Here is a 24,473-nt window from a genome sequence, read left to right as displayed (position 1 = left end):
CCCTGGGCCTGTCCCGAGGACTGGTCTGTGCTAACTATGCTTTCTTGGGTCCCTCCATTCCTGCTCCACAAGACCTAGTAGAAGATGACCTAGAAGGAGGATAGAAGGGCCTAGAAATAAGGCATTTTCCCCTGGACTGGGATTAGCTCTCTAGGAACCACCTAGTCCTCTTTCTTCCCACCCAGCTGGAAGGCACGGAGGATGAGACAATCTCATAAACGGTCTCCAGCCAGGTCCCTGAGGCTGAGATTTTGTCCTCGAGTGGCATTTCCCTTCCTGAGCTCCCCTGGCCCCTCCTGCAGCCACCACCTGACAAAGCGGAGAGCCTCCTACCGTCTCTGTTGGTGTCCATCTGGCGGAAGATCTTCTCTGTCCTTTTCTCTGGGGTTGACTCGTCTTCGGGCATTTTCATTACGGAGGAAACCATTTTATAGATTGCCTGGGGACAGAAGAACATGGTGGTAAGACAGAAACACCCCGTGGCACACAATAGTCCTATTGTTAAACCTCCCAAATGCAGGGCTGAGGGACTGTCCCCATCCACTCTGGCCCCAGTCTTGTCCTTGCCGAGTTGTGCGGGGGACATGGAGGCTCAGTCCCTGGTGGGAGCCAGGCCAGCAAGCTTACTCTTGTCCAGTGAGGACCCTCGGGAGTGACAACCAGCAGGAAGACCCACTAGACTTGTCTGCAACGTGAACGTGTGTGTGAATTCCCTGGGACTCTTGTTACAGTGCAGAATCTGATTGCGTAGGGCCGGGGCAGGGGTGGGGACTGAGATTCCGTGTTTTTAACAAGCTGCCAAGCGATCCTGATGCTGTTGTTCTGAGGACCCCACTTTGAGGAGCAAGGCTGTAGGTGACATTCCTCAGGCCAGAGAGACAAGCAGATGTCTACCGTGGTCTCCACGGAGGCCCCTCAGGGACGAAGAGCACACCACGGTCTAGAAGCAGTGCCTGCGTCTTCCCCCAGGCAGACATCCCCCACCCATCCAGACGCTCCTCCCCCTGCAGGTGCCAAGGGGCCACATTCCTTCTCTGCAAGCTCCCAGGTATCCCTGGGATGGAAACAACCTGCCATCTGAATTTTAGATTAAATATGCCATCTGGGGCCTGAGATCAACTGGGTACAGCTGTGAAATCTCATGGGCAAGAAGGAGTTTCGCAAGCAGTCCTGAAACTGCCTGCGGCCTCTGCATGGAGGCCTCAGTTGTCAAAGGTAGTTTTTGCTGGGGAATAGAAATGTAAAGTCATTGCGTCTATCCCCAGATCATGACTTTGCTAATCAGATTCACTTTCAGCACCTCAGCCCTGGGAAAAAGTTCTGGAAAAAGTAGGTTTCTCCAGGAGTGGGCAGAAAATTCCAGAAATTTCTGGAGTTTGGAGGGCAACGGGGGCAGCTGGAGAGAACAGAGAAAGGAAGGCAGCAGAGGGGAAGTGGGTTCCAAATGGGAAATGTGGGAGTGAAGAGGGACACTAAAGGAGACACCGTGTGGAGGCCCAGGGTGGGAGGTGTGCAAGAACGCCGACGTGGTGCAGGGACACATGGCACAAGATGTGGTCCTACAGCAGGTCGGGACAGCATACCAGGGACTCACAGACCATGTCCAGGTATCTGTATTTTTCCAATGAGCAACAAAAAAATGGAAGTGACATTAAATTTGATTTACCTATTTATACTCACTTCCCAAATTGAACTCTATTCCCTTATTTGCAGGCAATGGTGTTCACAGAGTGGAAAAATGGTCATTCATAATTTATTTAATAATTATTTATTGTCTAGTATGTGCTAGGTGGTGAGGCACAATTATCAACAAGCCTGATGCACTGTCTCTTATTTTGTATCTCACTGATCCTCTGTTAAAGACTTGGGAGGTACCATATTGGACATCAGAATCACCTCTTTTTTAATGAGCACCATTTAGATGGGTACAGCCATTCCAGTAATGGCTTCATAGTCGTTATGAAAGCCCTCACCTAGACTACCTCCGGGTCCCGGGGGCAAATAAAATCCATTGGTCTGGAGCACACCTCGGAACTGTCAGCCTCTAAGGTTCAGGCAGGCCCAGGAAACTCTTCTTGGGATTCTGATGCAAAATCAGCTGTGAGGCTATTCCCTTACCATGCTTGGCTGAAGAAATGAAAGCCCAAGCAAACACAGGAATGTGTATGAGAGGAGGAGGTTCTCACACTCAATAGAGTCTTAAAGAGTTTTAGTCTTCAGCCCTTAGGCTAAAGGAGTGGGGTTGGTACAGAGAAATGAGGATACGTTCATATAATAACCAACCAACCACCTGCCATCTTCTCCCCACAATGAGCAGGGTCAGAAGGCTCTGACGTGAGCATCTATGTAAACGGGGCAGCAGGCACAGAGTCTGAGTACACTGTGGGTCGCGGAGGAAGTGAGGTCTCCTTTAAGAGGCTCACATCTCCAGATGGCTCTTTCATGACACCCAGATTAAAATTTTTTTTTAAAATGTGCATCAACCCACTGATAGGGATTAGTGGATCATTTACAAAGCCAGGTCTATGGCACACGTGGTACCACAGCAGAGCAAGGAGCTGAGGCCACCGTTCCATGGTCTCCAGGGTGAGTACGTGGATGACTGCTTTGCAAAGCCACATTTGGGGAATTGTCTGTCCCTTTGCTCCCTTTTCCCACAGCACCAACGACTGACAGCTGATTGTATTAGAATTTCGCAATCTGGATTGCATGGCCCAGAGAGGAAAGAGAAACGACCCAGACAGCCTTCTGAAACAAATCACATCTTTTCTTAGCTCCAGTTCCCCCCACCTCCCAAAATTTAATGGGATTAAACTGTGAAGAGACCAGGCTACTTCCCTTCTTTATTTTTAGCAATGTCGAGAGGCCTAGCGGGGGTGTCCTGTTTTTGATTAAACTCCAAGAGCCCTATTCTCGTCTCTGGGTAAATGCAGCGTTTTGGGGGCACCCAGGCGGGCGTGGGACAGCTCCCCACTGTGGCCAGGGCTCCTACCAGCTTCCTCGTGGTCTATATTTTTCTTTCTTTTTTCCTTTGAAGGAGAAAGCTCTTGGAATGCCGAAAAGGAAGGACTCAGATCTGCACTGACCAAGGTTGTGCGAGTAACCGAGGGCAGGCACAACTCCAAGAGTTCACACACAGGCTTTTCTCTGAAGGAAATCACACTGACTCTTTTCATCAGAAAATTTAGGGTCCTCTAACAGGAAGCCAGACATTCCAGGCTTTCCAACAGCAGACTAAGGGCAAGAACAGTTAAGCTGTACAAGGAAGTTTTTAGGTGACAAAGAACAGCACCCTGCTTAGAAGGATATTACATGCCAGGGAAGGCGGGGCATGAAAACCTTTTCTGAAAATACATTAAAAATAGGATTAACATCTATATGTGTGGAGTGGCATGAGTACTTTCCCATTCAGAGCCAGAAGAATAACTTAAATGGGTAACTTTCATACTTCCATAGTGTTCTCACGAGTTGCTCTAGGCACCTTCACAGCAGGGAGGTGAGAGGAGACTAGGGGTCCACTTCCTTTTCAACCAAAGAAGTGCCATTCTTATATTAGGTTTCATGTAAGATTTTACTTGGAAAAAAAACCAAATTTTTGCTGCTAAAAATGAAGTTTGAAACCACTGAGCCACTTCGTGCATTCTTCCCTTTGTGATAATTTGATCCTCAAAGGTAATGAGTAAGTCAAAGATTCGTACACGGAATCATACTCCCTGCACAGTAGGGGAGCTTACGATTTCAAAGAACCCAGCACTTGGCCTTTTATGACTTGAATGGCTATGGGAAGTTAGAGGTAGTCTTAACATGAGAAGAACTTTCTTACGTTCAGGTGTGTCCAATGGCAGAACAGTGGCAGGCTGTTCTGCAGAAGTCAGTCCATGGACACTGAAGATATATACAAGCAAAGGCTGGGCAGTCATCTGTTGATGACACTGTAAAGAAGTTTTTCCCAAAGCATTTTCCAAGAAATATTATCTTTCCAAGATGCTCTAAGATCAGAGAGATCCCATCATCAGAACAGCTTGAGAAACACTGCTTCCTTTATCCCCTTTTTGCAGCACTACGATGCACATGGACATATTAAAGATTCTGAGAATTCCTACAGTAAAGAGATCTGCTGACCTCTATTTAACCCAGGTTTTCTCAAATTGGTTTGGCCAGAACCCTTGTTGTTTTTCAACAAAGCATATGTGAACCGTTTATGAAACTAGTACCCCAAGAAAGTTCTATCTGCACCAGGACTGATTCTTACTCTGGCTTCCTTTTCAGCTGGGCGCCTTCTCTGTTCCTCTCTTTTTCAGAATAGATAACCTACAATGCTGCTCCCTGAGATTTGCCTTCCTGATAGTTTGTGGACTAGAATTGGGGGAGGGCCTGAGGGGAGGCAGGAATACCTGTTAGAAATGGGTTGCAAGAGATTGTATTTTATAAAAATGGACAGAACAGTATTCCTAGTCCTCCACAATCTTCCAGAACCTTTCCATTGCCCCATGAGGGGGTAGACTCTAGGTCTCCTCCTCCTGGAGCCTGGAGGCCTTGGTGGATGGCAGAGACCTTTGTGACTGCTGTTACTGGGGGTGGATGGGGGAAGTGACGCTCTGTGACCTCTACAGTCCAGTCAAAAAGGAGCTACAGCTCTGCGTGGTTCTCTTTCTTGGGACCTGCACCTTTCGAGCCCTGAGCTGCCACATAAGGAGTCTGGCCACCCCGAAGGCACCATGCAGGAGAGAGCATGAGGAGAGACCACATAGAGATATAGGAGGAGGCCCAAGGAGCCTCAGCTGTTCCAGCTCCCAGGCACTTGTGAGCCACCTCAGAGACGGGATCCCACTCAGAGAGGAAACAGAGATGGGATCCCACTAAGTTTTGCCTAAATATCAGACTCATGGGCTAAATAAATGATTGTTGTTTTAAGTCATTAAGTTATGGGTTGGTTTTGATATATAGAAATAGATAACTGGAATAAAGTTATCTATTCCTGGATAGATATATTCCTGGATATAACTGGAATAGGTAAGAAATGTGAAGGCCTAGGCCACGTGCAGTGGCTCATGCCTATAATCCCAGAACTTTGGGAGGCCAAGGTGGGAGGATCACCTGAGACCAGGAGTTCGAGACCGGCCTTGGCAACATAGTGAAACCTTGTCTCTACTAAAAATAGAAAAATTAGCTGGATGTGTGGTGCATGCCTGTAGTCCCAGCTACTCGGGAGGCTGAGGCAGGAGGATCGCTTGAGCCCAGGAGTTTGAGGTTGCAGTGAGCTATGATGATGCCATTGCAGTCTAGCCTAGGTGAAAGAGTGAGACCCTGTCTTAAAAAAAAAAAAATTTGAAGGCCTAAAACACAGCAACTTCATATTATCTATTTAGGAGAGTAAAGACCTCATTGGAAGGAGTTGTCTGAAGCTGCCTTTACGTTGAACTTTACATAAGACTGAAAAAATATGAAGTGTTCCTATCTGAAAGTGATGGGTACCACCACTGACTGGAAATGAGACAGTGAGCAGGAGGAATGGACAAGAATGATGGATTTAAAATAGATTAAGAAGGCAGATTTAATAGGTCTGATGACTGCCTGGATATGGAGATAGATGTTGGGGGAGTGCCAAAGATGTCTTTTTCTAGATTACAGGATGGATGATAGGACTACTTAAAAAGGTGTCGGGGTGGGGGAGTGGGGAGGATTGGGCAATGAGTTTGTTTATGGAATATTGACTTTTAGGTGCCAGTGCAACATTTTAGTGGAGATGTCTGCTAACAGTTAGATGGTGGAGATGAAGATCTGGAAGTAATCTGTTTCTTCAACCATAAAATGGCGCTGATAAGGTTGTGGTGAGGATTAAATGAGACAGTGTTTGTGGACTAGGTTGAATAGTGTTCTTCAAAAATTCATGTCCACTAGAAACCTGTGAATGTGACTTTATTTGAAAATAGGGTCTTTGCAGATGTAATCAAGTCAAAATGAGGTCATAATGGATTCTGCTAGCCTACTGCAATGACTGGTGTCTTTATAAAAGGAGGGACCTTTGGACACAGACATGTAGGGATAACACCATATGATGGTGGAGGCGGAGAATGGAGTGATGCTGCTGCAAGCCAAGGAATGCCAAGGACTGCCAACAAGCACAAGCAGCTAGGAAAGAGGCATGGAACAGATTTCCCCACAGAGCTTCTAGAAGAAACCAAGCTTGTTGAGACCTTGATTTTTGGACTTCTAGCTTCTAGAATTGTGACAGAACATAACAAGTTTCTATTGTTTTAAGCCGCCCACTTTATGGCTGCCCCAGGACACTTATACAGCTTGAGAAGCCCTCACTACTGTGCCTGGCCCCTAACAGACACTGAGAACAGACTCTCAGAGGAAATGAAAGCAATACAGGGAACCCTACTTGGGAATATCCGTATTTAGGGAGCAGGAGAAGGAAAGAAGTCCACAAGGGAGATATGGAGGGAGCAACCAGAAAGAGCTGCCTTTTAATTACTTAATGGGTACAATGAATAGTATTCGGGTGATGGTTACACCAATCCCCCTCCCCGCCCCCGACTTCACATCTATACACTATATCCAGGTAACAAAATTGCACTTGTACCCCCTAAATCTATAAAAATAAAATAAAATTTAAAAATATTTTAAAAACCATATTCTAGAAGAAAAAAGAAAGAGGTACCTTTTAGACAGGAGGCACTCACGTTTGCCAGATGCCATACTTGATGCTAGGAGTTAACTGAAACTCTTCAGCTATAGCGTGGCTTTCAATAATAAGATTAATCCCTTGATAAGAAAGGGACAAACCCAACACAACCAATACGCAACACTAAGGTCAGTTCTTAGATAAAGCCACTAGCCTAAGCAATTGCTTTCAAGAGTTTTCTCCAGGAAAGAAATCCAAGTTGCATTCCAGAGTAACATCCGTGGTCCCCATTCATAATTGAGGATTAGACCAGGGTTCAGAGCTGAATTCCCAGGGGCCGTAGAAGATTAACTAGAAACTCTTCCCTTGAATCAGAAGAGCACAGTGTTTCAAGTCTTTAAGGAACATATTAAAAGTGATATGGTGTCTATGACACCAATTTAGAAAAGTCTTTGTGGGGAAAGTGCAAATACTCTCAGAATGTGCTCCTAACAAGAATGTAGAGAAGTCTCTCTGGCCCTCACTGTCTTTCTCTGTGGCACAGTCAGACAGAATGGTTGTCTGACCTGGTCACAGCTGGCACTCTTGAAACCAGGGGGGATTAATCTGTGGGTTTGTTTGGTGCCCGTGGAGGACAAACTTCCGTTGCATGGGCACCACCATCACCACCCCCCACCCCCACCTCGATCTTCTCCACATCTGATTGTTACGTAGGTGTATATGCCTTAGTCATCACAGGGGTAGACCAGAAAAAAACATTTTTTTCCCATACTGTTAAAAGTAGCAAAACCCAAATCTTTTGCTATGGGCTGCCAGTGTATTTCCAAATTCCTTCCTTCAGTTTTCGTTCATTTAAAAGGTGTGAAAATGTGGACTAGGGGTATTCAAAGTTCCCCTTGCCTTCATCAAAAATGCCAATTAACTCTGAACACAACTAGTAGGGAAAGTCTGATTCTAAAATGACAGTTATGTGAACTCCAAATATTTTCAAAGCAATCATTAATATCCGAGTAATGAAAATGTTAGTTCCAAACTATTCTCACCTGGTCTTTAAAGTGAGTTCCCTAAGGACTGCTATGAGTAACATTACGTCAGCCTTTGGATTCTCTTGGAAAGGCTCTATGTTGAACTTAAGAACAAATCCTGACAAGCTGTCTCCCAAATAGTCCCAGTGTGTGATGTGTGACTGGGCTCAGATCAAGAGGGTTTGGGGAATTCCTGGTGCCAACCACACTCTTTCCTGGAAAGGTGATCTTTCTTTTGTCTGAGCCCCGTGAGCATCAGAGCAGCCTAGTTTTAGCTTATTCCCAGATGGGCTTGTCTTAGGTGGGAAAGACAGCAGGTAAAGAAGGAGAGGTTCTGAAGCCAAGAATATCTCTTCCACGATTTCCACCAATTAGAGATCTACTTGGATTATGTCCCTTTTCTTGGTGAACATACATTTTACAACTGGGTAAATTTAACTTAAAACTTAATGGAAGATTCTATTCATTACTTTCTCCATTGGATCAGAAATAAATTCCCTTTATTTAGCAGGGAAATACCCTGTCCCAGATTTGGCAATGGTGGTAGGAATAATATCAGCCAACATTTATTGAGTGACACTCCATGATGGGCACTGTTCGACGCTCTTTACTTGTAATTACTGATTTCACACTTGCAATCACCCATGAGTTAGGTGCTCTGATTAGCTCCAGTTCACAAATCAGGAAAGTGATGCCAGAGATGTTAAGTAACTTGTCCAAGGACACGTAGCTATTATACTCAGTGGCAGAATCACTATGGGAAGCCAGGAACTCTGCGCTGAGGTCTACACCCTTAATAACAATGCCAGGCTGGCTCTGTAAGAAAGGGAAGGTACATCCTCAGGGAACTCAAGGAGATGGGAAAGAAGGAAAATGGAGATTTGGAAAAACAAAAAGGCAAGGCAATATGGACAGGCTTCGTCTGAGGTGGCTACTCTGATGTGCCTGCTCCTCTTTTGATTCCCTGTTCATCTTTGCTTTGGAGATAATGATCGCATTTTGTCTAAGCCTATAATTTTCGTTCAATCATAAGAATAATGCAATGCAGCTTGTATACAAATAGCTGATGACAGTCCTGTAGTTAAAAACTTGACCTTTCAAAGGGTTCCAGTTAATGGCTGGGCATGGTGGCTCACACCTATAATCCTAGCACTCTGGGAGGCCGAGGCGGGTAGATCATTTGAGCTCAGGAGTTTGAGACCAGCCTGAGCAAGAGTGAGACCTCGTCTCTACTAAATCAGAAAGAAATTATATGGACAACTAAAAATATATACAGAAAAAATGCAATGTAGCTTGTATACAAATAGCTGGTGACAGTCCTGTAGTTAAAAACTTGACCTTTCAAAGGGTCCCAGTTAATGGCCGGGCATGGTGGCGCATGCCTGTAGTCCCAGTTACTCGGGAGGCTGAGGCAGGAGGATCACTTGAGCCCAGGAGTTTGAGGTTGCTGTGAGCTAGGCTGACGCCATGGCACTCTAGCCCGGGCAACAGAGGGAGACTCTGTCTCAAAAAACAAAACAAAACAAAAGAAAACAAACAAACAAAAAAACCAAAGGGTCCTAGTTAGTTACTGTTTGAGAACAAAAGGAAGGCAAGTATAATTCCCTTTTCTTCCTACGTGATCTCCCTGGGAGTGCTGTGGTCCCATTCACGGATCCGTAAGTTCAACATCCCCTCCACCCCGCAAGATCCCAGAGAGCAGCTAAGTGTTCACGGCAGAATCAGCAACACCACTTACTTGCTCACTGGCCCCTTCCTCAGTTACAGCCTGTGGCGTGTTGGGTGCAGGTATTAATATTTAGACCAGCCTCCAGCAGGGCTGAGGGACAGGGACTGTGTAGGGCAAGCACAAGTCTCCTTCCTCCTGCAGTGGTGGGCTGAAGGAGAGAATCTGCTGCAAGATGAGGAAAGGTCAGGGTTGTTATCTGGTTTAAGACTCCTGAGAGATGATTTTTGATGCAATAATAAAATAGCAAGCCTAAATCATGTTCCTAAATTTGTTACTTAAAAAAACAAACACATGAATGTAAAAATGTTCATTTCAGGCTCTAAAAATAAACCTGCATATGGTTTTGCTCATTCATCCAGATGTTGATATAGCACAAAAATATTTCTTTAAAAAGGAGCACAACTGCATTTTGGCATTTGTGGTAGACTAAATGACGGTGCCCCAAAGATGTCCACATGCCCTAATCCCTGGAACCTGTGAATCCGTTACCTTGCATAGTAAAAGAAACTTGGCAGATTGTGACTTAATTAAGGATATCGAGGTGGGAGGATTTTCCTGGCTTATCCACAGAGTGCCAGTGTAACCACAAGGATCTTTCCAAGTGGCAGAGAGTAAGACGCACGGGTGGAGGGCATGAGAAGGACTCCATCTGCTGTTGCTGACTTTGGATGAAGACAGCCATAGGCCAAGGGAACTGAGGAAGCTTCTAGAAGCTGGAAAAGGTGAGGAAAAGTGTTCTCCCTAAAAGCTTCCGGAAGGAATATGCCCTGAGGAAACCTTAATTTTAGTCTAGTGAAACTGATTTCAGACTTCTGACCTCCAGAACTGTAAGATAATAAATTTGTGTGGTTTTAAGCCACTAAATTTCTGCATGTTATAGCAGCTGTAGGAAACTAATCTGGTGTAGTTCAGTACTACACAGAATTCACAGTAGTCTCATACATTTTAGAGTCTTTTCTACTAATGTCAGGAAATACAAAAGAATTCCAGCTTGTCACTACAAATATTATTCTTTGGATACCAAAGCTAAATCACTGGAAACAACATCTGGGAAGAACTACTAGAAAATTTGTGAATTGTATTCCTACACCCCATTCATTGTCAAGCCTAATGATAAACTTGTTTTTACCCCAATCTTCACCCTGACCCATTATTAGTGTTTGTAGGTGAACAATCATGAATTTGCATTTTCCATTAATTACTTGAATTTCTGAGTCTTGAAGGGACAGAGATTCAGGTAAGAATTTGTGTATCACCACTTGTTATCAAGCTACAAGTTACATGTTAAGGAATCGAACTTTAATTTGTTTTCTGGGTCTCCTGCTCTGCAGCTTGCTCCACCTCCTCCAGCTTTCTAACAGATACTCACTCAGGCACAAAACAGAAACGACAGTGACTTTCCCGAATCAAATGAATATTCTCCTAAATGCCGTGAACCAGCTAGAACAAAGAAAAAAAGTCCCCAAAAGGAATAGAGATTCCTGCCACAGTGACAAGGCCTGGGGAGTGTGGGTTTTCAAAAAGGGGGGAGAAAAAAGGAAGAAAAAAAAATAGAATGGGCTGGGAAGTACAGTAAGATCGTGCAATATATTCCAATTCATCTAGAATAATTGAAAGCAGGGAGATTAGCATAAGAATGTGATGGAATACACGAATTGTCAGTTTTCGAAGTAGCCAAATAGAATAACATAACCTTTCATATGAAAATGGTTCTCAATTTAATTTAATCTCTTTGATGACTGTGAAGTCACCTCAGGGTGTTGCAATATTTCCTTTCTGTGGTCATGAATATTAATCATCAGGCTTAATGCTCTAGAAAACAGTTTAGGGAATTTGAGCCTTCCACTTGCAGGCTTCTTTAGAGCCCCGAGCGTATAAGCCTTTCTTAAGGAACAAATATCATTACAGCTGTGGCCTGGAAGCTTCCTGTGGCCAGTGAATGGACCAAGGTACTTCAGGGTGAAGAAAGTGTCTCTGTCAGTTTGAAGCATCTTCCTTTTTATGACCACTTGTTCCATCCCCTAAGGAACATGGTGGATTAAGTCAGCAGGTGCTGAGCGAGGGTCTGCTAGTGCCCTCTGCACGCTCTCTGCAATCTTCCGGCTCTTGCAGACTGGATTCCACGGCATAGAGATAGTTCTAGTTTCCTCCCTAGACTGTTTATTTCCAGGGCCAAGTTCTTAGGAGGTGATGAATGAATGCATGGATGATTCTTTCGTTTTCCTTTTTTAATTTTTTGTGGAGATGGGGTCTTGCTGTATTGCCCACCCAGGCTGGTCTTGAACTCCTGGCCTCAAGCACTCCTCCCGCCTCAGCCTCCTAAAGTGCTAGGATTACAGGCATGAACCACTGCATTTATCTATGAGTAAAACTCACATAATCTACAAGGTTTGAAGGTTCCTCCCTGCATCACTACTGGCCACGAAACCATTGGCCAATGACAGCCAGGACCACTGGGCAGAAGTATTTGAGGAGATACCATGGTGGCTAATGAGAATTTTTTCTTAGATTGCAGCCAGGAAGTAATTTTCTCCAAAAGGAGAACCCATTCCTTTACTACAGAGGGGTGGAGCACAGCACTCCCAGAAGAAAAAAGAACACAAAATAAAGCTAATTAAAATGAATCACCTTTTAAATGTTAATATAATTTTAATTTTTAATTAAGATTAAATTAATTAAATTTAATTGCGATTTTTAAGAAAAATGAAGAAAAATCAGAAAAGTGCAACGACATGGGAACAGCCCTTCGCACACTTTGGGGTACCTTTGGAAAAACAATTTGGCAGAGTGTATCCAGAGCCTTAGAAATGCTCATACCCTTTGGCCCAGTAATTGCACGTCTGGGACTATATTCTGAGGCAATAATCCTAAATACAGAACAACTTTATGCACAATGATTACTGATTTATTTTATATTTAAAAGTTATAGTATTGTATATAATAATAAAAACTGGGAACAACCTAAATATCCAACAATAGGGGAAAATTAAGAAAATTATAATATACTGTAGAACTATTATGCAGCCATTAAAATAGCTTGAGTAAAAGTCTTTATACCATGAGAAATACTTGTGTTATTAAGTTAAATGAAAATGGTAAGATAGAAAACTGCATATACATTATGAAATCCATTAGATATTTTTAAATGAACGGAAATAGGACCAGGAAAGATATATTAAAAAATTATTAGCAGTGATTCTCTTTGTAGGTAGGGTGGAATTATAGATATTTCTCTTTACCTTTTATATTTTTCTATACTGCCCATATTTTTACAGAAGATGTTTTATTTTGCAGATGTTTATCTTCAGGGGAAGAGAGAGACCCTTTATTTTTATTTTAAGAGCCACATCTCCGAGGGACTAATTTAAGACAATTTATTTAGAGAGGTGCTGCTCTGGGTGAAGGAGAAGCCACGGGGGCCCCAACCAGAAAGAAGGAAAGGCAGATCCTGGAGAGTCCCAGGGATGAGGAGGGTCACTTTGGATACCGGCTTCTGCATCTCGCTGATGTTTGCAGTTGTCACTTTAACTGCTCAAGCAGCTTCAGTCCCACTGGCCTCGAAGCAGGCCCTAGGCCTCAGCTTCAAGACCCACTAACAGGTCATCTTGCAAGTCTCTTTTGAGCTCTGTCCCTATTTCCAAACCAGGTTCCCTGTAGTTTTTTTTGTAGGCAAGTACCACTGTACCCCATGCTCCTCCTCATCAGTAGCTGAGTTCTTTTTGTCTCCTTGTATTACGGCCCCCACTTGTCTAGCACCCCAGCAGTTCTCCCAGGGGCTGCAGCTCTCCCTCTGCAGGACATCTACCCAGGTGTCCTGGGATGAGGGCTGGCCTCTGAGACAAACCCTCCAGGAAGCCAAAGGCCCACTCTCTTGGACCAGCCGTCCCTGCCAGATGCTTCCCTATTGTGTCCCATTTGCCTGCCAGCCTCCCCACCACCTAGTCCTTCTTGTTGCCTGCAGCTGAGGCCCTGAGGATTGTCTCTGGGTCCCACCCACTGCTGAGCCCCCTGTCATTGCCATAACCCGAGCTCCTTACCCTGCCTCCCCACATGTGCTGTGGGCCCACAAGGAAAATGTAGCCAACACTGGGGCCCATTCTCCTGTTCTGCTCAGGAAACTTGCTCTGGGAGCGTGCTTGGGGGAAAAACAGGGAGTGCCTCTTACTACAATGAGGGAGGCCTCCATTCTACAGTGTTTGCATCCCTGAGGGGTGGGGCCTGGAGTCGGATTCCTGCTGTCATTCAAGAGCCTGAGAAAGTTGTAAATTAATGATGGTGATGATGATGAGCTTTCAGTATGGCTGGCACGGTACCAAGCATTTAACATGGAGAGTCACACCTCATCTTAGAATAGCCCCACGACATGGGTGGGTACCGCTGGTAGCTCCATTTTATAGATGAGGACACTGAGGCTCACTTAGGTGAACTAACTTGGTCACAGTCACAGTGGTAGTAACTGATGATGCAGGATTTGAACCCAGGCCAGAGCTTGATTACTGAACCCCACTCCAGGGGACAGAACCCCAAAGGCCCAAGTCCAGGCAGGTCATTGCACTGAGTCGATGGAGTGGCCATGATGAGCATGTTCATCTGTAGTGTGGGGATCACCACAAAGCCCCGGGAGACTAATAACAGGCCCAGGTGGCCAGAGCTGCTGGGTTTTCAAGAGGTGCCAATCAGTGTGGATTTTTATGCACCACCCTGTACTGTAATGCGGGTTCAAACTTTTCGGAAACACTGGGTCGGCCAAATACCCTGCCCTGGCGACCCGCCAGTTTGCCACCTCCACACCTGCTACACTATGGCCTTCCAATCCTTCCTGGGACACATGCTCTTTTCTTTGAAAGGGCCCGGGCTATGTACCTGCACAATTTCTAGCATCTCCGCCTTGCTGATGTAGCCGTTTCCGTCCAGGTCGTACATGCTGAAGGCCCATTTCAGCTTCTGCTCCAGCTTCCCCCTCGAAGTCACGCTCAGGGCGATGATGAATTCTCTAAAGTCTATTGTCCCATCGCCATTCGCGTCGAAGGTGCGGAAGACATGCTCTGCGAATTTGGAAGCATCCCCGTAAGGGAAAAAGTTCCCGTATATTTTCTTAAACTCCTCCATGGACAAATGTCCGCTGGGGCAGTCTCTCAAGAAGCCTTTGTACCATTCCTGGATCTCGTGCTCCGTGAAGTCCGTGCTCTCCAGCAAGTCCTGCATGACCTCCGGGCGCAGCTTGCTGTTCTGTTTGCCCATCCTGGCAGCGGGAGTTCAGCTGCAGATAGAAAAGAAAGCACGTGTGATTTTTTAGAGCTGTTCTTTAGAAGCACGTTTTATAATTTGTGATTGTTCCTTTGGGGAAAAGAAAAAACAAACTTTATACTAGTCCAATAACATTGTCTAGGTTTTGCAACATAGCAGGCAGCCAAACAAAATAAGAGAAACACAGGCCAGTAGATAATGTAGGATAGAAATATCACTAACCAGAAAATTGATATTTCTTTTCTACAGAGCCAGCCTGAAAGCAAAGATCCAGAGGGACGAGGAGGGGGAGGGGACGGGGGGGAGGGAGGAGGGAGGAGGGAGGAGGGAGGAGGGAGGAGGGAGGGAGAATTAATTGGTTACTTAGTTCTGGTTTGTTTATCAGTTTGCAAGAGGTTGAGCCTGCATTTAAGAAGACTGGGGTTCTAATTAGCAGGGACGATTAAAGAAAAGGAAGAGAGAGAGAGAGAGAGACCAAAAAAGAGAATTTAGCATGTTTTATTGCTACAATATTTCCAAGTAAAGTGCTGCTTGGGTACCTTCCGAATATTGTAAGCACAGACATGAGGAAGGAAAATGGAAACAAACCTATCTAATACCACTAAACACCACCAAGCTAGTTCAGTAGTTTAAATTCACAGAGTAAATCACCGATGACCTTGGGTTGAGATGGTAAAGATGATGCTTCATAAAATTATTTATGCCTTATGATTGTGGCTTATGAAATAGGCAACACTTTCCTATTTAAAATACAATAGCTTTGTATTTTCTTATCATAACAGTAGCACACATCCACAGTAAAACAGGAAAACAACACAGGGATGCGTAAAAGAAAAAAGTCAGCATCATTTCAAATCCTAACCCTTACAGATAACCACTGCTAACATTTTGGTGTATATTCTCCCAGATGTTTTGTATGTATACTTATTTATATGTGCTATTAACATGTTTTAATACATTTACATTTTAAAAAAAGAATGCACATCCTTCTGTTATATATATTCTTTTAACTTAATATAGTGTGTGGAATACAGAGGACTTTTACTAGATGGAGAAATCCCTGCAATTGCCATCTTCCCAGTCACACAGCCATTCGTAGCCATTTGCCGAGCACCATTACTGGACATGTCTGGTGCTTTGGATGCAAAGAATAAGTCATGTCCCCTCCTTCCTAAGGGCACCCAGCTGTGTGTGTCGGGGGGTGGTGACAGTGAGGGGACAGTATGATAGATACACCACACACATATCCAGAGGAGACAGTGAAGGCAGTGAGAGTACCTGGGAAGGATGCCCAAGCCACAAGGGCAGGGTGCTACCAGGGAAGCTTTCTTGGAGGAGGTGGTATCTGAGCTTCGTTCCTAGTTATGGAGTCATATGATTTAAGTGTGGTTTCATAAAGGTGCTCTGCACTTACATTTTGCATTTTTATTCTACTGGAAAAAGTCCTGAAAGGCTTGGAAAATTACAGAGTATCTGAAAGACAACATATCCCCATTTTAATCACGATTGCTGGTTTTCTTTGCAATTTTACACATTACACGGTGCTTTGTTTCTCTCTGTCTCCCTCCTGCTACACGGTCAGCCCCTTGAGGGAAGCAGAGTCTCCATGGGGCTGCTTTGTCTTGCCAGGGCCACCACAATGGCACGCGGTGAACTAGTAAATGCAGGAATGACTGATAGAAAGGCAATTACGACATGGGAATATGGACTAGTCTCGGAAAAGGATGCTTTTTGCCAGAAGCATGAGGGCCTGGTTTTCAGAACGCTCTTGGACACACTAAAAGCTATCTGGTAGTTAAGACTTGGTCTCAGGATGTCTTATACCGAAATTCCTGCAGGGCAGTGTTTGTATCTCACACCGGCTCAAGCTGCTTTTGGAACATCCATAGTTCAGGCAATAATGAGAAATCCGTATTAATTGCCAAGTTGATTGGTTTTGTTTTCTGAGTTCTGCACTGGAGACAGAACCTGGCATCCCCAAGTGTAGGAGGATGGAGTGTCCTTCCTACTAGCATGGCCAACAGCTGCAGGAACGAACTTCCTTTCAGAGTTCCCTCTTTATGCAGAATCAAGCAAACACCATTTTATGCAAACGCAAAATTAAACTAGAACTCCAAATGGAGCAGAAACAGAATTTATAAATTGAACATTCCAATATCTTTCACTTTCCTTTGTGTCCTTTTTTTTTTTTTTTTTCCTGGAGATTGAAAAAACAAAGTAAGAGAGGCTGGTTTGTATTAGAATTTTAAAATTGTCATTTAGTTGCTAAGTTAGCAATTTGCCTGAAGCCAGAATTTAGAAACATGAGGTAATACATAATACATGGGTTTATAGAGCTCTGAAACATTTTATGGAATTTACAAGTAATTTCAAGTTTTCCTTCTGGGAGGCTCTTAAGGATATAGCTCTTTGGTGTGGTTTTCAATCAACTCACCGTTATTATAATCTGGTTATGTACAAATCGCTATGTGGTTAGCCTTGGGGAAAAATGCCATTTTGATATTTAAATCTATACCCTTAAAGAATGATTTATTTCCCTAGATATAAAAAGCGTTGTTTCTTCAAAACTAAACTTAAGTTCCTTTCCCAATGTTTAAAAAGTGCTTCTCATTTATTAGCTGCTTTTTGCACTAGAAACAAATTGCCTCAACATTTTGGCTAAGTCTCCCATGGAGACTGATCTGTGTGTGCAGCTATTTTTTTGGTAAACAGTAATTAAACCACATTTACAAATTCATTAGCACAGAAAGGCCATAACACAAACAAGGCAGAAGAGCATGGAATAAGTTATTTGGGAAGCGGGTGATTGCAATTAAGTCCAGAATTTGTTTCAGTAGATAACTACAAATACTTTACTTAGTATGAGGACTGAACTTGAGAAAACCAACCATCTGGAGTTGGTTAGACCATGCAACAAAACCTCAGGGACATATGATAGAGTGACTGACAATATCTTTTTCTTTTGGAAGATAGGAATTTCTGCCTGTTTGTGTTGAAGGGGACGGGGGTGGGATAGCATGGGGGAAATGGTACATTAATTAACAGTCAAGAGAAAAATAGTCTGGAGACAGAAGTTGCACCTCAGGTCAAATCCTTTCCATTACTCCAATCAGTCATTAAAACATTTATTTTATGCCAGGAAAATATGGTGGGAAAAATGCTTGGGTTCAAAGCTTGGTTCTGTTGTTTATTAGCTGCTGGGTAATTCACTAAACTTTTTGGCACACCTCAGTTGTCTCAGATTTGTAAAATGAGTTCAATAATACGAGTTCATATCTCGTTGATTTGATGTCAGAATTAAATGAGATAGTCCTACATGCAAAGCTCTGTGATTCAGTCACGGCCAGACGCCATGGTAAATGACAAGATCTTATCCTTGCTGGTCCTTCAGACATCGTTCTATCCAACCTGCACAGCAGCCGTGTGTGACGGGCAGGCAGGCTTTCTGCATTTCACTAGCAGAGAGATGAAAACTCAGAGAGGCTTACGGTCCAGTGGCAAGAGACATGCGATAAATGAAATAAATAAGTGAAATGATAGCTGGAGATGTGCCACGGTGAAGAGTAAAGAAGAGAAGGGGGTAGAGGAATGCCAGGGGTGGGTGGATGGGTGGTGAGATTTTAAATAAGAAGCCAGAGAAGGCCCCATGGAGAAAGTGACATTTGAAAATGACCAGAGGCAGTGAGGCAGGTAGCCAGGAGAGAGCTGGGAGAAGACTCTTCCAAGAGAGAGAACAGTGAAGGAGAAGGGTCTAAACTGGGGTGCACCCAGCACGAGCCAAGATGCAGCTGGAGTGGAGGGCGAGAGGGAGTCAAGGAGATGAGACCAGCATGGTCACACAGGGCCAGAGGATGTGGGACCTGGAGGTGACTGTAGGGACTTTGGCTCTCACTCTGAGTGAGACGGAGCCACTGCAGAGTTTTTAGCAGAGAAGTGATAGGAGTGATTTATAGTCTGAAGAGATCACTTGGCTGCTGTGTTGACAGTGAGCTAAAGACGAAAAGAGCAGAGGCAGGGAGACCAGTAAGGAGGCCCCTGAAATGACACAGGCAAGAGGTGATGGTGGCTGGACTCAGGGTGGTGGCAGCACAGGACAGGACACATGGTTGGATTCTGGATATAGGCTGAAGGTAGAGTCAACAGGACTGGTGGGTGGTTCAGATGTAGGGCGTGAAAAAGGGAACAGTGCAGTGTAACTCCAAGGTTTGAGCCTGAGCAACTATAAGGATGAAGTTGACATATACAGAAGTGGGGAAAACACAGGAGAAGCAGGGGACATGGATCCAGTGCTTAGCTGTGCACGTGTTGATTCTGAGATACCTATTATACGCCAGTTGGAGATGGCAAGCAGGTCGTTGAATACATAAGTTTAAAGTTAGAGGAAGAGGTCCAGGGAGACCAGATCAGTGTGGGAGTGATCAGTATATAGATAGAGTTTACAGCCCGGGACTGGATGAGTGCACCAAGGAAGTCAGTGCAGACTGAGGATGGAGCCTGATCACACTGCCATTTACACTCTGGGAGGTGAGAGGGAACCGGTAAAGGAGAATAGGAAAGAATCAGCAGTAAGGTAGGAGGAAAACACAAATTACACCCTCTTCAATGTTGTGTCCCTCATGCCCAGCTCAAGGCTGCACACTGGAGTGCTCCATGGAGTGGAACTGGCACTCTGCTTTCCTCTCTGAATCCTGTGGTCTCTTCCCCACCCTGCCTGCCCATCTGCTCTCGACAAACCCCTGGGGCTCATCTGTGATTCCTTTCATTTTTGTTCCATTAACATGTGATCTTGATTCAGTGCCCAAAATTTGTCTCGAATCCATTCCCTCCTCACCATCTCCACTGTCACCACCTCAATCCAAACTACCATTCCCTTCCTGGTCTGCTACAACACCCTCCTCCCTGGAATCTCACTTTTCACTCCTCCTCTCTCTCACTAACCACCCCTTGCCCCAATCTATTTTTCCCAGAGTGATCTCTTTTCAAAGATGGGGTCTCGCTCTGTCACCCAGGCTGGAGTGCAGTGGTGTGGTCTTAGCTCACTGCAGCCTTGAACTCCAGAGCTCAAGGGACCCTCCTGCCTCAGCTTCCAGAGTAGCTGGGACCACAGGAGCATGTCATTGCACCTGGCATCAGAGTGACACTTTAAAAACACAAATTAGACTGTGTCACTCCTCTGCTTAAAATTCTTCAAAGGCTTCCCAGCATACTTAGAATAAAGTCCAAACTCCCTCTTTGGCCCACTGTGCTCTGCGTGAGCTGGCCCCGGGCCATCTCTGACTTAGCTCTTGGTCCTCCCTCTGCTCCAGGTACCCTGGCCTCCTGCATATCCCATCTTTTACCTCTTCAGGGCCTTTGAGTCAGTTCTGCATTTCCATAAGTGAACGCACACCTAGTCCATTAAACATCAGCATCCTGTCATTCAATAGTTTGGGAAGGGCAATGTGAAATTTCCCAGCTTATTTTGGGTCACCTCCAGTCTCTTAGAGTTCAAAAAATAAATCTGGCGTTAATATTGATCACAGCTGAAAAAGGAAAAATGCATGAGAAGAGAAGACACCAAATCACCAAAGAGTACCATAATGAGGAATGCAAAATATGAAGTTAATTTTCCATTTAAAAAGAAAAATAAAGGAATAGCAACTAAAAATGACGCCACAGTGAAAGGAATGGCAGCTAGCAAATGACCTTCTGGAATGCGTGCTCTCCCGTCTGTATTTTTTGTGTCTGTGGAGGGAAAGATCTGCAGCATTGCATTTCTGTGATTCCTCGTAAGGTTCTGAAAACTCTGTGACTTAATTCCTCAAAGCCCATAGGGAAAAGTCTATAACCTACCCTGGACAGCGAGATTAACTTCAGAGGAAAGATCTCAATGCAAACTGCACTGACGTCTCCTAAAATGGAATTTACAAGACACAAGCAGCTAAAGTCAAGTTTGGCTGCAACAAGGAACACAGAATCCACAGCGGCTCCAGAGAGAGACCAGGTTCATTAAAACATTTGCCTAATTTGGGGCATGTAACCTTGCCCACTAAGAGTTGCTTTGAATGTTCAATCAATGGAATGTCTACATTATGAAAACATAACTTAAAAAAGGTTCCTAAAATGTAAGGAAGGAAATTATAAAAGTTACGGATGCACAGGAGCAGGTAGGTGTTCACTTACCACGACTTGGACGTGAGGTATTTTAGCTGCCTGAATTTTACTGGCGGCTAAAATCTCACAGATTCATTTCTAGGTCAGTTGTCTTTGATTTTTACTGGAAAAAAAAGCATGACTAAATAAAAACCTGAAGAGCACATTGCTTCAGAATTTCTTTTCAATGGAACCAGTGGGAATTTGAAAGGAGGCCACACATACAAACTGACATATTCATATATAATAGGCATATTAGGAAATAAAACACAGTGGTGCATCAGGGAAAAATTAAAATGTTAAAGAGGGAGAAATGAAGAGTTATATAACAATCCCACTGGCTTAGTCTTTACCTTGATCAAAGAATATTCTCTCCTCTTGCCTCTGGTAAGATGAGCTGCTCTAGGAAATGAGACCCACAACCCCATCTGGCTTTGCTGCAATTGTCTGGAAAGGGTTACAAGGGCACTGCTCCCAGCACGGTCTTCTTCCCAGTGAGGACGGGCTTGTGGGCTCACATCTCCAGCGTGAGGGGTCATAGCCTGGGACCCCTGGCCACACCGCTGGCTTCCACGCCCCCTGCAGAGAGGTGACTGGGCTTGAGGTGAGAACTGAACTGGCACAACCTAGCGAGCAGGAGGCTTACTAGAAACAACTTTGCTCTTCCTTTTGCCTTCCCCGTGGTATGAGATAAAGGCCAAGAGATCATGTGGTCTTCTCCAGGTGATCAGGGGTTACAGTCTCCAAAATATCGGAGTCCTTGCTCTACAGAGCATGCATTTCAGATGGAAAAGGGCCTGGCCTTGGGCTTTTCTTTTTTCAGGGTTTATTTTCCATAAAAATAAGGTTCAACCACAGAACGGTCAATAAAACATTTCTGATAAGAATCTGAACAGAAACCTATCTAACAACAACCCTCTTCCTGTCTCCTGAATGTGGAAATATCATTTTTAGTTTTGCTGATTACCAAAGTAATACATCATTACTGTAAAAAACCTAAGTAATAAAAAGATTTAAAAATGAGAAAGTGAAGACCTTCATTCTGATCCAATAGCATTCCATAAAAAAAACCCACTACTAGCAGTTCTATTTATCTATATCCACCTAGATATTTAAATGCATATATATGAAATCTGTATACTCTAACCATAAATGGGATCATTCCATACTACTCTTTAACCCTCGTTTTCACTTAAAAGCATTTTTCTTGAATGCATCTCATTCACCCTTTTAAATTGCTGAATTTTCATTTATTGATGGATTCAACAGACAGTATTGAGTGCTGACCTTATGCCAAGCATTGAATTAGGTAAGAGATACAATGGTTAATAATGTGAGGCTTACAGCCCTTTGGTCTTCCATTATATGGAATTTATTTAACTAATACCCCTTGATAGACATTTAGGTTGATTCCACTTTTCTTTTATTCCCTTGGCATTTACTTTAGTCAGGGTCCCCCATTCCTTAGGTGGAATTTATTGCAAAGAGATTCTTGATGTCATTGACAAGTACAGTGATCTCTAGACCCTTCCTTGTAAATTCCCCAATAAGCTATTTTCCCCTAGGGCCGTCATATCCTAACTATACATTTTGCAAGAGTTTACACAGCTGCTAAGATTAGAACTGAATTAGAACTGGAATGAGAATTCCACCCCACTCCCCCTGACCTGCTTGAGTTATAGGCACACAACACGCCAGTTTGGCATTTGCTATTCCAGTGCCTAGGAAGCCATGCCCACTCTCCTATTTAAAGAGAACATTATTGTAACCATTAAAATGCCTCTTCTGTTTCAGCCCAAAGAGATTTTTCACTTAAACAATACCCTGAATTCTCTCTTGCTTGATACTCAACTCTGGATTTTCAAGGCATCTCCTTTCCCAGCTACTTCAAGTCCAGCTAATGGTTAACTCTGCCTCTACCCTCTCCTAGGTTGCCAGCAATTGGAGGGGCCCTTACACTGTGTGCTTAAAGTGCCCATGAGGATGTGGACAGAGGCCATACCAAATGGTCACCTTCCAGGCCTACAGACATTGCAAAGCTGTCCCAAACAAACTGTGGGAGTGTCTGAAGTCAAGGGCTTCAGATCAAGCCCACATGTCCCCTCGCCATTCAGGCCGCCTGGCCCTCAGACCACTGCAACAGAGCTGCCTGCTGTGGCAGCCTCTCGGGCCAGATGCTGGGCCAGCGGTGGCAGCAGTGAGAAGGGAGGTGCCCTGGGGGAAGCTAGGACCCTCCCTGGGGGACTTCCGAAGAATTCTGATTGCAGTAAATGTCTGCTTAACTAAAGGTACTAAATATTCTTTTACTTAAAACACAGAATTATTGCTTTGGGTTCTGATAAAACCATAAAGCAGAACAGTAAATCCTCATGGACAGGGGGGATAAATAGACTAAGAGTGGCAATCCAAGCCTCATCACGTAGCTAGCAGCAAGAGGTATAGAGGAGCACAAGTCTCCATTTTTAGATATCCTCTAGGGGGCACAGATGCACTTGGTAAAGTGATTCAAGCCCCTCCATAGAGTCTAAGAATAGTTCATAATTTTTTTATTTATTCAGCAGACATGTGTTTACCATCTACTGTTTCCTGGCTTACAAGGAATATTTCTATAAAAATAATACCCTACATGGGTTAGGGAAATGACAGGAATCTGGGATTCTGGATGCAATTCAGAACATTTTCAATAATATGTTATCCTCACAATTTCCCTGTAGATTGATGCGAGAGATATTGTATCTTGGTTTTACTCCAAGGATGAGGGGCTTAGGGAAGCTTACTGCCATGACAAATTCATGCAACTCGTGGTCCCTGGGTGTGGGACCAGAACCACCCTCCCCACCCTCACCCCTTCCACGTCTCTGGCTAGATCACTTTGGGTGTGTGAACGGCAGTTTCTGTTGGAAGGTACGAGTTGATTACTCCCTATCCCGGCCAGCATGGCTAAAAATATTAATGTTTGTTCATCAAACATATGTGCAAGTGAGAAGCCCACTAACTGACTAACGAGAAGAGACTATGAAGTAACTTCTTTTTTTTTTTTATTCTTTTTTTTTTTTAATTTCAGAATATCAAGCGGGCACAAATGTTTTAGGTTACATGAATCGTTTTTGTAATGCTTGAGTCCTGGCTATAGGTGTGCCCGTCACTCAAATAGTGTTCATAGTGCCCATTAGTTGGTTTCTTCCCCTCCTCTCTTCCCCCCTCCCCGCCCCCCCCCCCCCGGTTGCTTTCCACATTTTCTTCCCTCTGTGCACTTGTGTGATCATCAGTCAGTTGCAATTTAACAAAAGAAGTAACTTCTCTTAGTCTCTTGCCCCTTTCACTTCCTGTAGCAAGGTGCGTGGAAAGAGAATTGACTTGGTAGCAGAAGAACTGTCATCCTCATACTGTGTTAGGTGACCTTGGGAAAGTTCTTTGATGCCTCTTGGTCTCATTTTTCTATAGTAAAATAGGCACAATAGCATCTCTCCCATAGGGCTGTTTGGAGGGCTAAATAAGAAAAATGGGGAAAATTCATTTTCCCCAATGGAGAGGGGAAAGCCCATCATGGTGCTTGGCATCTAGTAGGTGCTCAACAAACACGAGTAATCTAAATGAGATAAGAGTTCAGTCTGGTTGGGTTGTTTACAAAGATGAATCCTCCAGAGTTGGGGACATTCTGCCTCTTGCTTTATATCCATGAAGAATTGAAAGAACAAGAGCAAAAAAG

General features: G+C 44.1%; 1 protein-coding gene across 4 annotated transcripts in view; it reads right to left on the bottom strand.

Moving 5' to 3' along the window:
• NCALD (neurocalcin delta) overlaps positions 1–24,473 on the bottom strand; it is a 367,660-nt gene that overhangs the window by 5,883 nt on the left and 337,304 nt on the right. For 3 of the 4 annotated variants that reach the window (XM_045561927.1, XM_045561925.1, XM_045561928.1), the window contains 2 exons: positions 14,249–14,645; positions 334–439 (listed from right to left, as the gene is read on the bottom strand). In XM_045561927.1, coding sequence (XP_045417883.1) covers positions 334–439; positions 14,249–14,626 — 484 coding nt within the window. In that variant the 5' untranslated portion in view covers positions 14,627–14,645. Of the gene's footprint in view, positions 1–333; positions 440–14,248; positions 14,646–16,046; positions 16,070–24,473 lie in introns of those variants that run through there. The other variant, XM_045561929.1, reaches the window with a different exon arrangement.

This window comes from Lemur catta, chromosome 9, assembly GCF_020740605.2.
Source record: "Lemur catta isolate mLemCat1 chromosome 9, mLemCat1.pri, whole genome shotgun sequence".
Classification (NCBI taxonomy): domain Eukaryota; kingdom Metazoa; phylum Chordata; class Mammalia; order Primates; family Lemuridae; genus Lemur; species Lemur catta.
Note: the sequence above shows the minus strand (reverse complement) of the source record. Positions and strands in the feature narration are given on the sequence as shown.